General features: G+C 36.7%; 1 protein-coding gene across 2 annotated transcripts in view; it reads right to left on the bottom strand.

Moving 5' to 3' along the window:
* Window positions 1-17,846, bottom strand: part of LOC147035690 (equilibrative nucleoside transporter 1-like) — a 251,380-nt gene that overhangs the window by 229,981 nt on the left and 3,553 nt on the right. The window contains exon 2 of one of the 2 annotated variants that reach the window (XM_085846842.1): window positions 15,938-16,007. The exons of the other annotated variant lie outside the window; for it this stretch is intronic. Within the exon in view, the coding sequence (XP_085702968.1) occupies window positions 15,938-16,007 (70 nt within the window). The remainder of the gene's footprint in view (window positions 1-15,937; window positions 16,008-17,846) is intronic. 2 annotated transcript variants of the gene reach the window in all.

The following is a 17,846-nucleotide window of genomic DNA, read 5'->3' as shown; positions in this document are numbered from 1 at the left end:
AGATAACGAGATTCTTTTTTGATTTATCCAAATCTTGGGGTGATGGGAGATCATCCATAATATAATGAAGAATACATGTTATATGTTTTGATTTCTTTTTCACATTTCTGTGTAACACAAAGTTGGTGAATTATATCTTCAATGGTATCATCATTTAGTTTGTTTTGAAGTTTAAATAAACCAATTATGTCTTCTTTTTGAAGACCTGCATTAAAATCTTGTGAGTGAGAGGAGTGATACTTTGGTTTATAACTTGACTTTGTGAACTTTTTAAAGTTATTAAAATCGAAAAAGTTGGGAGTAAGGAGCATGTTCAAAAACAGGCAGGTTTTTCCACATCTGCATGAACCAACTATGAGACATCTTAATGAATTTGGAAGATTTTTTATGGTTGTTAAATATTCTCATATTTTCAGAAATGGGTAAAAAATCATTAATTTATATATTAAGAAAATACATTATAAAAAATTTTATTGGCTTTTTTAGAAACTGTTTTATCCTGAGTTCAGGTTTCATTTCAAGGTATCCATTATTTTATTTATACAATATCTTGTCTTTCTATTTCCCTGAAAATGTCATACAATAATAATATACATCATCAATCCATGAAACATGACAGTCATTTGTTCAGTCTCTTCTCTTGTAAGAAAAGGTGTATTATCACACTCGTAATTCATTTCTCTTGTTAATTTTGTAAAGTAATTCATTTTTAGTGTAATCTTGAAACAGGTAGGTTCCATTTTATATCTTGTATTTTCATTAATTACAAAGATAATCACAGAATATACAATGCTTTTTGGTTTTTTACTCTGTGTTTAATCCCACTCTATCACATGCAGCACAATTTCAAGTTTGTCCTCTGTAGAATCAGCTAATTCAAGAGGCTCAAGATCTAGTATAATAGTCATATTTATTAATTAAAACAACACTTCAAATAAAATTCATAATCGGTACATTCATTTGTGCTTTCACAATCATCAAAAGAACTACTTTCATAACTATCATTTGAACACAAACTCGGGGGATCATAACTGTCTTCTGTTCCAACTGAGATACTATCATCACTGTCATGATCTTCAAAATCTTTACTTGAATAATGACTCGTATTTAATTCGTAGAAAAAAAGATTACCATCTATTGCCATATACTTTTTTTCATAAACAGATTCAACTTCCCCATTTTTTTTTATATCATGGTAATTTTAAAATGGTTTAACTACTGTTGAATGAAATGTCATTTCACCTGAAATATTAACATCCTTAATTTCATCAAAATTTACAGATTTTGGGTTGTTGAAAAAAATAAAATTTCTCTTTGCATATTGCTGATGGTCATATATTTTCTTTCTTTAGCTTCATCTATAAGGTTTTTCTTTTTTGATACTTTTTTCTTGTTTCATTGCATTTTCTAGTTTGAATATATTGCCAGGAGAGGAGAAACAATTTTTTTGAGCTATTTTCATTCATATTCTTGCACATATACTAAAATTTATTCAAGAACCTATATTTATGAAAAGAATTTCCAGAAGCAGATTTACCCACAATATTGATAATAACAACTATCATTAATATGTGTGATTCTTTATAAAATAAAAAATACATCCCTCAGTGTCACAACAATGTATTTTTATTTTCCACCCATGTGTTTCCTATTCTCCTCAAATTCATTTTCACTTCACAACGTAGAACAATTGTCTCTCCAAAAATTGTTTTATCTATTGAATTTAACTTGATGAAAACAAAAGTAATGGCATAATTTCTTCTCCAGCGATGAGGGAGTTGAAAGTCTGATTTACTAAAATAAATAAAATTACAAGAAGAATGCCTCTCTCTTGTGTATTAACTATCCATAACCGTTTGGTTTCTTTCATTGACACAATCATCAAAGACAACGTGATTCTTTTTTGATTTATCCAAATCTTGGGGTGATGCGAGATCATCCATATTATAACGAAGAATACATGTTATAGGTTTTGATTTCTTTTTCACATTTCTGTGTATCACAAATCAATGAATTATATCTTCAATGTTATCATCATTAAGTTTGTTTTGAAGTTTAACTAAACCAATTATGTCTTCTTTTTGAAGACCTGCATTAAAACCTTGTGAGTGAGAGGAGTGATACTTTGGTTGAAAACTTGACTTTGTGAACTTTTTTAAGTTATTAAAATCGAAAAAGTTGGGAGTAAGGAGCATGTTTAAAAACAGGCAGGTTTTTCCACATCTGCCTGAACCAACTATGAGACATCTTAATGAATTTGGAAGATTTTTTTATGGTTGTTAAATAATCTCATATTTTCAGAAATGGGTAAAAAATCATTAATTTATATATTTAGAAAATATATAACAAAAAATTTTATTGGCTTTTTTAGAAACTGTTTTATCCTGAGTTCGTGTTTCATTTCAAGGTATCCATTATTTTATTTATACAATATCTTGTGTTTCTATTTCCCTGAAAATGTCATACAATAATAATATACATCATCAATCCATGAAACATTACCGTCATTTGTTCAGTCTATTCTCTTGTAAGAAAAGGTGTATTATCACCCTCGAATTCATTTCTCTTGTTAATTTTGTAAAGTAATTGATTTTTAGTGTAATCTTGAAACAGGTAGGTTTCATTTTATATATTTTATTTTCATTAATTACTAAGATAATCACAGAATATACAATGCTTATGGGTTTTTTACTGTGTTTAATCCCACTCTATCACATTCAGGACAATTCTCAAATTTGTCCTCTGGAGAATCAGGGAATTCAAGAGGCTCATTATCGAGTCTCATAGTAATATTTATTTAGTGAAACAACACTTCAAATTAAATTCATCTTTCGGACATTAATTTGTGCTTTCACAATCATCTATAGAACTACTTTCATAACTATCATTTGAACACAAACTCGGGGGATCATTTCTGTCTTCTGTTCCAACTGAGACACTATCATCACTGTCATGATCTTCAAAATCTTTACTTGAACAATGACTCATATTTACTTCGTTGAAAAAAAACATTAACATCTATTGCCATATACTTTTTTTCATTAACAGATTCAACTTCCCCATTTTTTTTATTTCATGCTAATTTTAAAATGGTCCTTAACTACTGTTGAATGAAATGTCATTTCACCTGAAACATTAATATCCTTAATTTCATCAACATTTATGTATTTTGGGTTATTGAAAAAAATACAAATTTCTCTTTGCATATTGCTGGTGGTCATATATTTTCTTTCTGGAGCTTCATCTATAAGGTTTTTCTTTTTTGATACTTTTTTCTTGTTTCATTGCATTTTCTAGTTTGAATATATTGCCAGGAGAGGAGAAACTTTTTTTTTGAGCTACTTTCATTGATATTCTTGCAGATATACTAAAATTTATTCAAGAACCTATATTTATGAAAATAATTTCGAGAAGCAGATTTACCCACAATATTGATAATAACAACTATCATTCATGTATGTGATTCCCTCAGTGTCACAACAATGTATTTTTATTTTCCACCCATGTGTTTCCGATACTCCTCAAATTCATTTTCACTACACAACGTAGAACAATTATATCTCCAAAAATTGTTTTATCTATTGAATTTAACTTGATGAAAACAAAAGTATTGGCATAATTTCTTATCCAGTGATGAGGGAGTTGAAAGTATGATTTACAAAAATAAATGCAATTACAAGAAGAATGCCTCTCTCTTGTGTAATATCTATCCGTAACAGTTTGGCTTTTCTCGTTGACACAATCATCAAAGATAACGAGATTCTTTTTTGATTTATCCAAATCTTGGGGTGATTGGAAATCATCCATATTATAACAAAGAATACAAGTTATAGGATTTGATTTCTTTTTCACATTTCTGTGTTTCACAAAACCGGTGAATTATATCTTCTATGTTATAATCATTTAGTTTGTTTTGAAGTTCAAATAAACCAATTAAATCTTCTTTTTGAAGACCTGCATTAAAATCTTGTGAGTGAGAGGAGTGATACTTTGGTTGAAAACTTGACTTTGTGAACTTTTTTAAGTTATTAAAATCGAAAAGTTGCGAGTAAGGAGCATGTTTAAAAACAGGCAGGTTTTTCCACATCTGCATGAACCAACTATGAGACATCTTAATGAATTTGGAAGATTTTTTATGGTTGTTAAATATTCTCATATTTTCAGAAATGGGTAAAAAATCATTAATTTATATATTTAGAAAATACATTATAAAAATTTTTATTGGCTTTTTTAGAAACTGTTTTATCCTGAGTTCACGTTTCATTTCAAGGTATCCATTATTTTATTTATACAATATATTGTGTTTCTATTTCCCTGAAAATGTCATACAACAAAAATATACATGATCAATCCATGAAACATTACCATCATTTGTTCAGTCTCTTCTCTTGCAAGAAAAGGTGTATTATCATCCTCGTAATTCATTTCTCTTGTTCATTTTGTAAAGTAATTCATTTTTAGTGTAATCTTGAAACAGGTCGGTTCCATTTTATATATTTTATTTTCATTAATTACGAAGATAATCACAGAATATACAATGCTTATGGGTTTTTTACTCTGTTTAATCCCACTCTATCACATGCAGGACAATTCTCAAGTTTGTCCTCTCGAGAATCAGGGAATTCAAGAGGCTCAAGATCTAGTATAATAGTCATATATATTAAGTAAAGCAACACTTCAAATAAAAGTCATCTTCAGTACATTCATTTGTGCTTTCACAATCATCTATAGAACTGCTTTCATAACTATCATTTGAACACAAACTCGGGGGATCATGACAGTCTTCTGTTCCAACTGAGATACTATCATCAATCTCATGATCTTCAAAATCTTTACTTGAACAATGACTCATATTTAATTCGTAGAAAAAAAACAATACCATCTCTTGCCATATACTTTTTTTCGTTAACAGATTCAACTTCCCCATTTTTTTTTTATTTCATGGTAATTTTTAAATGGTAAAAAAAAGAGGAGAAACTTTTTTTTTCGAGCTACTTTCATTGATATTCTTGCAGGTATACTAAAAGCCCTTCTACTGAAGGAAATTGAAGAATTCATATTATTAACCATAATTGTTTTTATCCAATAGTTGTTATATTTATCTTGATTCAATTTTAAATCCTAAACCTATTTCTCAGAAAATTTTAGAAATGAAGAGAATGAGTGAAACTTGTCTTTTCTGTCTTGATACATTGTATTTATTCAGGGGAAAAAGATGTTGGATAAAATGTTTTTCAGCACAGATTCCCCTATAAATTCAACGGAATTTTCATCAAGAAAATTTTAGTTTAAACAAAAAGCATCTTAAAATTACTGTGAGATTTTCATCAAGAAAATTTTAATTTTTAAGCAAAGTTTTTCTCTTTTAATATGGTGAAAACAATGTACTGTGACGGTTGTATTCATGAATATAAATGTAATTAAAAAAAACATATTCAAACCAACAAACACACATTCAATCTTTTCAGACAAATATCTCCATTTGAAGGAGAAACAAAACATTTTGATGTCTGTTCTAAGAATGTCTTAAAAGCGAGTTGTAAAGAACACCTTCAATAACAAAAACATGTAAACAACATTGAAACTTGAAGATAAATAGGAAGAAAATTGGATTAGAAGGAGATGTCATTGAGACAAAACCATTTGAAATAACAACTCTTCAATGATGTTTTAAAGATCGGATAGAGGTAAAACTTATAAGATTTTATATTTCTGTTAGATGCATTTGGGATGGGATTCATATATCAAAGGATTCAATAATCAAGGTTGTTAATAGAATGTCGAAAAATAATAAATAATTCAAAATATATGTTTGAGGCTCCTCCACCTTCTCAAGAGAAGATAATGTTATTGAAGAAAAACATATGAGAACAAATCCAACATGCCTTATTACATCAATTGATTGCTTCCTTAAATCTCCTCTTTTTGAAGAGCTTATTAGATTTGAATTATAAGAGCAACAACAAGGCAGTTGGTTCAACATTGGGAATGTTTCATATATTGATCTTAATATTCTTAAATCCACTCTTTGAAAAAAAAAGGCAATGATTCATATTAAAAATACTGATAATAAATGCTTTCTCTGGAGTATCTTTGCACATCTTTATCCACAGGAAAGGGACTGTGAAAGACTTTCAAAGTATAAGGAATATGAGAATAAATTAGAAACTGGGGATCTAGGCATCTCTAAAGGAGAACCCATGAGCTTAAAAGATATAACAAAGTTTCAGAATATAAATAACTTATCAAAAATGTTTATTGTTTAACTGATAAAAACAAAGACCATATTCTAACATGAAGTAATATTATATCCAATGATAATTGCTCAAATGACCAGCATGTAGATCTCCTTTATTTCACTATTCTTATATCTCTCAATATTCTTGAACCGCTCAATATTGAAACCGCTCAATATTCTTATATCAAAATCTTTTCTAGATTGTTAAGTTGTCAAGTTTATTAATCAAAGCATAAATCATATACTTGTAAGAGATGTTTAAATATCTTTTGATCTCAACGAAGACTTGAAAAACATTTAAAGTATTGTTCTAATCATAAAGCAGCAGTTGCTGAGATACCAGGACCAGGAGAGAAAGTTGTATTTAATGAAACAAATAAATGTATACAAACCAATTTGTGATATCTGCTGATTTGGAGAGCAACTTGGAAAAGACTGATCATATGAAAAATATCAAAAGCTTACTCCTTGTAGGTTTTGTTCTTACATTAAATCATCTGGAGAAAGTAAATGTGATAAGTTGTAGTTGTATCGAGGACCCGATGCTGCTGATGAATTTGTTAAGAAGATTGACGATGATTATAGGAAGCTAACTGAAATTATGTCAAAAACAAATAAACCCCTTGACTTGTCTCCAAATGAAGAGAAATATTTTGAAGAAGCAAGGATTTGTCATTTATGCTCAGAGGCTTTGGTAAAAACTGATTAAAGGGTTTGATATCATTGGAAAAAAACCCAGAAAATATAGAGGAGCAGCTCATAATAATTGTAATCTTAATTATTGAATCCCGACATTCATACATTTATTTCTTCATAATAATTGTCATTATGATACGCATCTCTTTATAAAAGAACTAAGTAAGACTCCTGGAAAGGTAATAGCAATTCCTAATTCAGATCAAAATTACAGCTAATTTACAAAACATATTTGTCTCGTGACATGAGTGTAAATACAAATATTAGATTTATTGACTCATAAATTTATGACAAGCCTTCTAAGTTCTTTGGTTTCAAAATGTCATATTTTCCTATACTTTCTAGTCAATTAAGCCATCTTGGGTAACGACATTTCTCTTTTTACTAAAAATGCATTTACCCATATGATTATATGGATTATTTTGAAAGATTTAGAGAAACAAGACTTCCACCTCAAAAGCATTTTTATAACAAGTTTGGAAGATGTCATATTATTGGTGAAGAATCTGAAAGAGCAAACAAGTTTGGAAAAAGTTTGAAATAAAGAATATGGGTGAATATCATGACCTTTATTTAATAACTGATGTTTTATTACTCACAGACATGTTTGAGAAATTTTGTGAAGATTGTTATAATAAAGATTCATATGGACTTGATCCTGTCCATTATTATAAATCTCCTGGACTAGCCTGGAGGGTGATGTTAAAAATGAATAAACAACTCCTTGATCTTCTAAGTGATGTAGATATGCTCTTGTTGATTGAGAAGGCTAAAAGAGGAGGCATTTCACAAGTTTGTTCAAAGAGGTATCCATCCATACAGTGGGACCATATTCTATGGAGAGCGTTGGTGCCACCTCAACAGTCTCTTTGGCTATTACACACAATACTGGATGGGTCGCCACTCCGACACAGTATACCAGCATGCTGGCACTCATTTTGACGACCTTGGAAGGATGACAGGCAGAGTCAACCCCACCTAGTGTTAATTCAACTGCCTCGTGGGATTTGAACTCAGGATCCTCGGATCCACAGCCAATCACATGAATCATTAAGTCAACATCAAGCATAAAGAGGTTGCAAAGGCAAATATAAATATCTTTCAGACTTCTTGCCTGATTAGCCCATATTTTACTTAATGTACTTTGATGCTAATAAATTGTTTGGCTGTGCAATTTTTGAATCTCAACACGATAATAATTTTAAATGTGTGAAAGAATACAAGTACAAATCTATCTTAGCTCTTATGATCTCCACAGGTCAAGAATATTTAGATAAATGGGATTATGAGTATTATTTTGAAGTCGATTTGAACTGTCCTGGAAAACTTCATTTCAAACATAAAGACCTTCCTCATGGAGCTGAAAAAGAGATCCCCAATCAAGAGCTATTCGGTGGTTACCAAAAACATTCATTTTGTTTTTCAAATGAGTTTAAATATATTCTTACAACTAAATTACTAACAACATTGTTTTTTTAAAGTGAAGTATGTTTCACGTCAAATAAATCTAAAGCAATTTATAGAATCAGGACTACAAATAAAAAAGGTACATCGGGCAGTAAAGTTTAGTCAAAGTCATTGGTTATGTAAATATAATGATTATAATGTAAGTATAAGAAAAAAGGCGAATAATGATTTGGAGAATGACTTTTACAAATTGATGAATAATTATGTATTTGGTAAAACAATGGAAAATATATGGAATAGACAAAATGTCGCTATGATTTGCTATTATTTGGGAGCAGGTGGAGAAGTTGATAACTAAACCAAGCTTTAAAAGGGTAGAAATATTTACAGGTAATTTTGTGCTGTTCATTTGAATAAAGAGAGAATAAAGCTGGAGAAACCGATATATGTGGGAATATCCGTTTTCGATCTTTCAAAGTATTTAATGTGTGATTACTTTATAATACTCTTAAGAAAAGATATGGTGAGAATGTCATATTGCTATATATGGATACGGATAACTTCATACTATAGATAAATACAGATGATGTTTATAAGGACATGAAAGAAGATGAAGATATTTATGATACAAATAATTATAATCCTAATAACCCACTCTTTTCAAATAATTATAAAAAGGTTATTGGTAAATTTAAAGATAAATTAGGTGAAAAGATACTAAGTGAATTTGGAGGTGTTAGCAAAGACATATGCTTATAAATACTTAACAAGAGGGTTAAATGAATTCAAATGTGAAAAGCAACTTAAAGGTCTAAAGAAGAGTGTTTTAAAAGAGAACATAAACTTTCAACATTACCTTGAATGTATATGGAAGATATAGGATGTTTATAGAGAGATGAATCTTATTACAAATTATAACCACAAAATTTTCTCAGATATTGTTGGCAAAAAAGCTCTCACAGCATTTGATGATAAAAGATATATAATGAGTGATGGAATAAATAAATTACCTTTTGGGTTTAAAGTATAAGTATTCATTAAAAAATGTGGTTGGGGTTTTTAACGGGCTACCACTACATTGTTTTTAATTGATGAAAAATTAAGTTATTCCTGAAAATAAAACAAATATTTGTATCTCTATATGACTCTTCAATGTGATTGAAGAAATGCTCATATGAAGGGGGAGGGGTGAATCCCAGCCCCCAACAGAGGAGTAGTATCAAAAGGGACGGCTATGATGAAGTAATGTATTCCAGTTTGAAAAGGAGAAATTTGAGTTAGCATAATCGAGCGAATATTGCGACTTTGAGAAATGGTACTCATTACTGTGCCAAAGCCTCTGTTTTGATACGACTGTAGTGTGGCATCCATCTTGGAAAAATTTTGGACCTGTTTTTCTCCAAAAACGCTACTTGAAAACATTTGAATCTTAGCACATTTTAAGTACTCCCCAAGGGGAATGTGTTGATAATGATGACGTAATCAGTGAAGTGATATCCCAGCCAAAATTTGACCAATAGTACCCTTTATCCGATCAGTATGAATATTATTGAGGGTCATCTTTGGAAAATTTGGTCGAGAGAATTTTATTTCTGATGTTATCGGTCACATAATTTGGTAGCCATATTGGATTGAAAAAAAAAGCCTTTAAAAATATTCTTCAGAATGGCTTATGCGATTGATGCAAAACTCCAAACACAAGATCTTCTGGCCTTGGAGAATATAGGGTGTAAATATTACCCTCATAGTTCACATTGTCTGGCAGGCATATTGGATTAAACCTAAAACCTTTAAAAGAACACCTCTCAAACTCTCCAACTGTTTGACGTGAAATGTTATGTGTGTCTTGGATTAGGAATGGTGATTAAAGGTGTTCACAAAACATTTCATCAGTTATATGGTGTGGCAGCCATATCAGATAAAGGAAAATATTTTAAAAAATTATTTCTCTGAAATCGGTTAATCTCTCGATGTGAAAATTCACAAATATCAAGGTCAGGTCAGGTATGGGAGCATGTGCCAGAACAGCGCGTCACTGCGTCCACTTTCCGCCGGTACTCCAGGGGCCTCCGTCTGGCCATCCCCCAGGCAGATGCCAGGCCCATCCCCATCTCCTTGAGATGATGATCAACCTGCTGCAACCATGAGGCACGTGGTCGGCCCACTGGCCTCCTCCACTCATGAGACTCCCTCGCTGAGAGAATCTGGTAAGCAGGATCAGCGTCAGGAAAACGAGCCACATGTCCATACAGCCGCAACTGACGCTCACGGACTATGCAGGTAACAAATCTCATCCGAGTCTCTCTCAGCAACCGCTCGTTGGATACAAAATCCGACCAGCGATAGCCAAGGATTCTCCGAAGAGACCTGGTACCAAAGGAATTAAGTCTCCGTCTCAGATCCCCTTGGTCAGAGTCCAAGTCTCGCACCCATAGAGCAAGACTGGAAGTACCAAGGACCTGAAGACTCAGACTTTCGTCCTCCCGCACAGGTACCAGCAGCGCCACACCCCATGATCCAGTGAATCCATGACTCCCCAGGCCCGACCCAGACATCTATTGACCTCTGACTCGCAGCCAGCAGAGACATGAATATCACTGCCAAGGTAAGTGAATCTCTCCACGACCTCGACATCCTCACCACAAACAGACACAGACAGGACAGCAGCATCCAAGATGTCACCGAAAGCCTGGATCTTAGTTTTGACCCAAGAAACCCGTAATCCCAGCGGCTCCGACAACTCATTCAGCACATCGAGGCCCCCAAAAGGATGTCTAAAGTCTCCGCAAAGATGACTGCATCGTCTGCAAAATCAAGGTCTGAGATCTTGACATTCCCAAACGATGCACCGCAACTTGATCTCTCCGACATCCTCCCTAAAATCCATTCCATACAAGTGCTGAAAAGTGTGGGGGCAAGTACACATCCCTGACGAACTCCAGTAATAACTGGAAATAAGTCAGAGGTGGTACCACCACACTTCACAGCACTCTCAGTACCAGAGTAGAGTTCAGACATCAGATCGATCAGTTTTGGTGGCACCCCACGAAGACCAAGAATCCTCCAGAGGACATCCCGATTCACTGAATCGAACGCTTTACAGAGATCAACATAGGCTGCAAGCAGCCCCTGCCGAAACTCTCGTCTGCGTTCGGTGAGGACACGAAGTGCAAGGATACGGTCAATCGTTGACCTCTTTGGTGTAAAGCCTGACTGCTCTGGACGCTGGTGCTCAAGCAGATGGTGACGAACCCTATCGAGAATTATCCGAGCAAAGACCTTGCCCGGCACTGAGAGCAGCGTCACCCCTCGGTAGTTGTTGCAGTCTTGGCGATCACCCTTCCCTTTCCAGAGAGGGACAACAAGGCCCCTCTTCCAGTCAGTTGGGATGATGCCTGTGTTCCAGGCAGAGCACAAAACTGCATGCAACGACAGGAGTGCAGCATTTCCACCAGCCTTGAGAAGTTCGGCATGGATGCCACAGATCCCTGGAGCTTTGCCCCGTTTCAACTGGTTCACCGCAGCCCGTGTTTCCACAAGCGAAGGTGGACCACAGTTGATTTGAGGGTCAGCAACAGGGATTGTAACACCCTTGACGTCCAACTCGACAGCTGGGGGATCAGCCTGGTACAACCGCTCAAAGTAACCGGCCCAGCGGGCCTTCACTTCAGACTCCTCTGTCAAGAGCCTACCACTTTCTGCTCGAACTGCAGTGCTCCGAGGGATGGGCTTGGATGAACGTAATGCGCGAATTCCCCTGTAAGCGGGACGAGAATCACCTGTCCACAGGTGATGCTCTACCCCCTCACAGATTCCTCGCACATAGGCCTCCTTGTCCACCCTCAGTGCACGTACAGTTTTACGCCTCAGCTCCCTGAACAGCTCAGCTCTGCCATTCAGCCTGGCCCTGCGACTCTGATCAATGGTATCCAGTGTCCCTCGAGAGACAAAATTCTTCTTGGCCCTGCGGTGAGTTCCAAGACATCCACCGGCAACATCAAGGACGGTGGTCTTGAAGGCGCTCCACAACTCTTCAGGACCCCCCGAAGCACCCAGACCCCCCAAGTGTCCACTCAGCCTGTTCGCAAACTCCTCAGCTACTCTCTCATCCCTGAGCTTGGCAACATCCAGCCTCGGCTGGGATGGTACCATTCTCCAGGATTTAAGGTGCAGCTTTAGAGTTGCTACAACAAGCCTGTGGTCAGTATTGAGGAACTGAGCACTCCGGTAGACCCTGCAGTTCTGGATCATCCTCCAACGACCATCAATGAGGACATGGTCAATCTCCTTTGCTACACCGCCAGCGTTGGAATACCAAGTCCAGCGATGAGCTAGTGGGCGCTGAAACCATGAACCAGCCACCCTCAGTCCATGACTTCTTGCAAAGTCAAGGAACTTAGTGCTATTCTGGTTCATAGTTCCTGACCCATGGAGACCAACACACACCTCATAACCATCCCTATCAGTTCCAGTCGATGCATTGAAATGCCCCAAGACTAGAAGTTTATCTCGTCTGGGGCACTGATCAACCACAGACTCGAGTGTGGCGTAGAATGCATCCTTCACGGTGAGATCACTCGCCTCAGTCGGAGCATAAACAGAGACAACGGAAATGACACCTAAGGAGTGACGAATCCTTAATCTCATAATACCCTCGTTGACCGGTGTTACCTCAATTATCATTGGGGTCAGCTTATTGGACACAGCTACAGCAACTCCTTGGGTATGGTAACCATCAGAGCAACCAGACCAATAGTAGGTGTAACCACCCACCATTATCTCGCCGCAATCCGGTCTCCGAACCTCAGAGAGAGCTGCAATCCCGATGTCCAAACGCTTGAGCTCAGATGATAACAGAGACAGGTGATCATCCTCTCTTAGGGATAGGACATTCCAGGCACCCACCCGAAGGGACCGCCTCAGGTTAACCCAAGGAGACCGCCGTCTGGTAGACGACACCTCAGCACCACTCCGACACACTCTCCCGCAATCTGACCCAGGGATGTTACCCCGTGGTTTCCCTCCGATCAAAGATTGGGGCTCCCGAAGGCTTTGCCCCAATCCCGTAATCCGGTGAGCTGCCCTGCGAAGGGAAGCTGCACAGGAGGTACTCCCACGGAGTGGGTTTTCAGATTTTTTTGCGTTTTTACGTTTTGCGGAATGAAGGGTTTTACGGTGGCTGGAGTGCAAATCCTGTCACCAACCTCCTAATAAGAAGTAACCCAACTGCAGGAGGACGTCCGCAGACACAGTTGGGCACTAGATATGGATGGCCGTTGGCTCACAAGGAGCTCCTCCGCCCTTTGAAGGTCAAACATCAAACCTCCAAATATCAAACATGCTGAATATAGGGTAAAATGATGACATCATATGTATGTGGTTTGGCAGTCATCTTGTATGGAAAAACTAACCTTATCAGATCAACATGAAACCTCCCAATGAGTGATCGTGATCCCTACGTTCCATCGATATTAATTTTTTCCCCCTCGGTATTGATATACCGCTGGGCTCATACTGGTATATCGATATTAAAAAAACAATAATAAATACAAAATTGTTTTTGCACAGGTTCCAAAAATATGCAATGGTCCAATGGTCCAATGATCCATTAAGTATTATATATGATGCACACATCATTGACACACGGTAATTTTTCAAAGTATTCCCACTTCAGGACCCCCCCCCCACCACCACACCCACCCATCATGAGAATGGTTATTTAAATTCCAACTTCAACTTGTATTAAAAAATGATTTTGTTTTAAAGCGAAATCAATATTTGTAATCGGCACAGGCTGGGATCTATTGCTATCGCTGATCGCCATGTTGGTATTAATCGTGTGGATCACTGGACTGGTATAACTTCGCTTCATACCAGTATCACCTTCCGCTCTGACTATATAGCTTTTGTTTCATACCGATATCGCTGGACTGATGCGGCTTTCACGGATCACCAGACCAGTAATTAGCACAGGCTTTCTAAAGCACCCACAATTCAAATAAATAAAATAACCAATTAGCAATTGCTTTTAAAAACAGCCATGAGGGCAAAGAAAAGTGTGAATTCTTCCAAGGTGCTCCGATGCTGAGGGTTAAATGTTAAAAAACTACTGTACTTACTTCCTGGTATGTCTTGATGTTATACATTCCACTGTGTCGCTGAGTGCATCAAAGCTTTTTAAATTATGTAGTCCATGTATGGGATTTAAAGATTGTAAACACGTTTGATTTGTTCATAGTTGGTATCACAGCTCAATTTATCTACCCATTTTTTCTCTCTTTTTAAAAAAATTCATCTTTTTTCTTTTTCGGTATACCAGAATAAAGGGTGTATCTAAAATTCCACCCGACGAGCAGGCAGCAGCTCTTTTTTTTAATCTCACACGGGGATGACAATAGAAGCGCCAATGATCTGGTTTTATGAGGGAGTTTTGCAGGAAATAATTGAAGAAAAAAAGAAATCTATTTAATTCCACGGTGATTTGCACACTCCATGGATCCTTTGTATATCATAGCCGAAGGTAATGAGTTCATGGGGTAATTAATTTGGATCATTGTACTAAGGCAACTGAGTTAATTAGGTAATTGGTGACGTGGTTGTGGTGGGATGTTTTTGGATGTGGAAGGAACAGGAAAAGGAGGGAAGTTGTGGTTTGGAGGTCAACGGCCAACGAGGGGTTTGAGATAAAGAAAGGAATGTGTGGATTCACATGAGGGAAGCTTCCAAAGGGAAATACAGGGTTTTAAAGGGAAAAGGGACAGGAGTTAGTTTGGAAGCTAAAGGGTGAGGGGCCGGCAATGGATGGGTAGCTGTAATTAAAGAAGGGTGAGAGTATTGTGGATCGCTGTACTGGTATGAATATCGTGAATTGCCATGTTGGTAATTGGCACAGGCTTTCAAAAGCATGCCCGATAAATATAAAATAACCAATTTGCAATTGCTTCAAAATCAGCCATGAGGGCAAAGGAAAACGTAATTGCTTGTACGGTGCTCGGATATTGATGGATAAAAATTAAAACCGACTGAATTTACTTCCTGGTATGTCTTGACGCCATACGTTCCACTGGTACAGGTATAGCCGAGACACCGAGTGCATCAAAGCTTTCAAAAATCATGTACAGTATTTAAAGATTTTGCAAATCTTTCATCGATTTGTTGGTGATATACTGGGTATTTTTTTCATTGCTTTCAGGTTGAATAAAACTGTCCTGCCAAATTTGTTCAGTCCATCAATCTGAAGATTAGGGACAATGGACACAGAGAGAATTGCCCACACAGTAATGCAAGCCTCAAACACTCAGGGTGTTTTGGCTCCAACCATGTTCCAGGTTGCATTAGAAGGGGATGGAATGCGGGGGGGGGGGGGAATATTTGGGAGGTGAGCCTTGCATAACATACATATTTCAATATCTTCGACTTTTTTTAGTTATATTATTGGCCTATCCATTGAACCCACATACAGATACCAGATATATTTTCGTGTTGAATTTCTCAACACTAATACTTCAATCTATGTATTATTAAAAGCAGTCAAAACAAAATCAGAAACATGACAGCCTCTTTTTGACATGACATGACAGCCATTTTTGTTCTTACCTGAATTGAGTGACATCCAGTGTACTTGTACTTATTGCCACTATATTTGCGTTTTCTTTGTGCCAAGATTCTGAAGCAGATCATGAAAAACAAAAACAATGAAAAGGAAAATCTCTCATTTAGTTTTGAGGGGGGAAGTGTCATCTGCTGGAATTAGATTCAGTCCTTAACACTGACTGTCTGCACAATCCTGCACTTGAGACATTTCATGTTTTTCTTCAGGATGAGTAGTTAGGTCGACCTGTGTTTATGTGCTGCTGGGAGACAGCATTGTAACCTTAAGTAGCAAAGGAGGTGAAGTTGTGTGCAATGCCCAGAATTATGTCAAGCCAGGTGAGTGAAAATGGGATTGGATTGTGCTGAGCACATGGGTTGGTGGGAATGGAAGATTATGTAACTCAGGACTTCTCTGAAGGGCAGAGTCAATTTTGGCAGGAAGAGCCAGGATTGATTGATCGTACCATGCTGGATGCCTGGATTGGGTGGTAAAACACTGCCACAAGTATTGTAGATTCCGATTGGGGAGGGGTCCTCTGCTGGGAGACCAACCCAGACAAGACAATGTGAGCAAGCTCTCTCACTCTTTCTGACTCTGTGTCCCTGAGAGATAATTTTTGGCTCAAGCAAGCTCAGTATATCTGCATCAAGTAGACACAAAATTAATTGGAAGCTTGAATAAAAATATGAAAGGGTTAAATAACATAATAGCACTCATGGTTAGTTTTTGATCTGAATCAGCAGAAGCATCTGTGTACTTGGTGTCTCCCCAAATTTGTTTTGTAATAATATTATTAAGGATCCAGGGTTTGAATTCCCTCGATGGGGAAGTGCTTGAGTTCCTCCCCAACACCCAGTCCTAAGGCCACCGGGCACGTATAACATTGTGCTCTGGGGGCTGTTAAGCAACCACGAATGCTGATTCGTACTGCCATTCCTGGCAGGGTTTTACTACTTCGTGTGGTACCTGACCTGTGAATGGCCACATCGAGGGGAGTGGCGGTGGGGGGGGGGGTGTTCTTCCTTCAAAGCACACCCAGACTACGGCCGAGTGAGAGTGAGTGTGCGCTGGCTAACAAGAGCAACTCACGTGGGGTAGAACTTCCCGGCTCACACTAATGTTAGAACGATGATAGACAGATGGAGGAAAAGGCAGATGAACTGGTCGAAAACTCTCAAACCTTAACAAGCACATTTATTAAATCAACATGTTCATTTAAAATTACATATAAAGGACACATGTTTTCACTCAAGCAAAGCGCATTAATTTACTGTCAAATCAAGAACAATGACTTTTACTTATAATCAAAGCAACAGAAGCACATTAAAAAGATACACAAGGAAATTAATTACCTTAACACTTATGGAGCCCACTTAAAACTATCTTATCTATTGCTTCAAACAGGACATGATGCATCATCAGTCAACCAGGAAAGATAGAGAAGTGGATTAAATGAAATGGTGAAGTGTTACTTCGGGAAGCATTAAATGTGGAGATGAGGAATGGCAGGGAATTGGATCCTGGATGATTACTCCATAGAATACTGGAAAGATGGATGATGAAGGGGAGGTCCGAGCTAAACCCATCCAATACATCCATCATTTAAACCTCAGACACAGGGAGGACAATCTAATCCATCAATCTAAGTAATAACATAGCTCACTCTGGGAACCGATGTCTCTCTTGTATGCTTGGGGGTGTATTTGCAATTCCACAACAATTTCTTGCTTGCATGTGTTTTTCAGACTGAAACTCTATTTCTTCATCTCTTTGCATTCTAATCGAGCATGGCATTCTGATAATTGAATCAGAATCTCGTAATCAGTGGCTAAGTGATGAGTAGTAACTTGCAGGATGTGTGGAACATTCCCGTAATGACCAGTGTCATGTTGCATTCAATTTCAATCATAA

This window comes from Eptatretus burgeri, chromosome 1 (assembly GCF_056783735.1).
Source record: "Eptatretus burgeri isolate ZD-2024b chromosome 1, Ebu_testis_v1, whole genome shotgun sequence".
Lineage (NCBI taxonomy): Eukaryota > Metazoa > Chordata > Myxini > Myxiniformes > Myxinidae > Eptatretus > Eptatretus burgeri.
The sequence above is the reverse complement of the archived record's forward strand: the minus strand, read 5'-3'. Positions and strand labels throughout refer to the sequence as shown.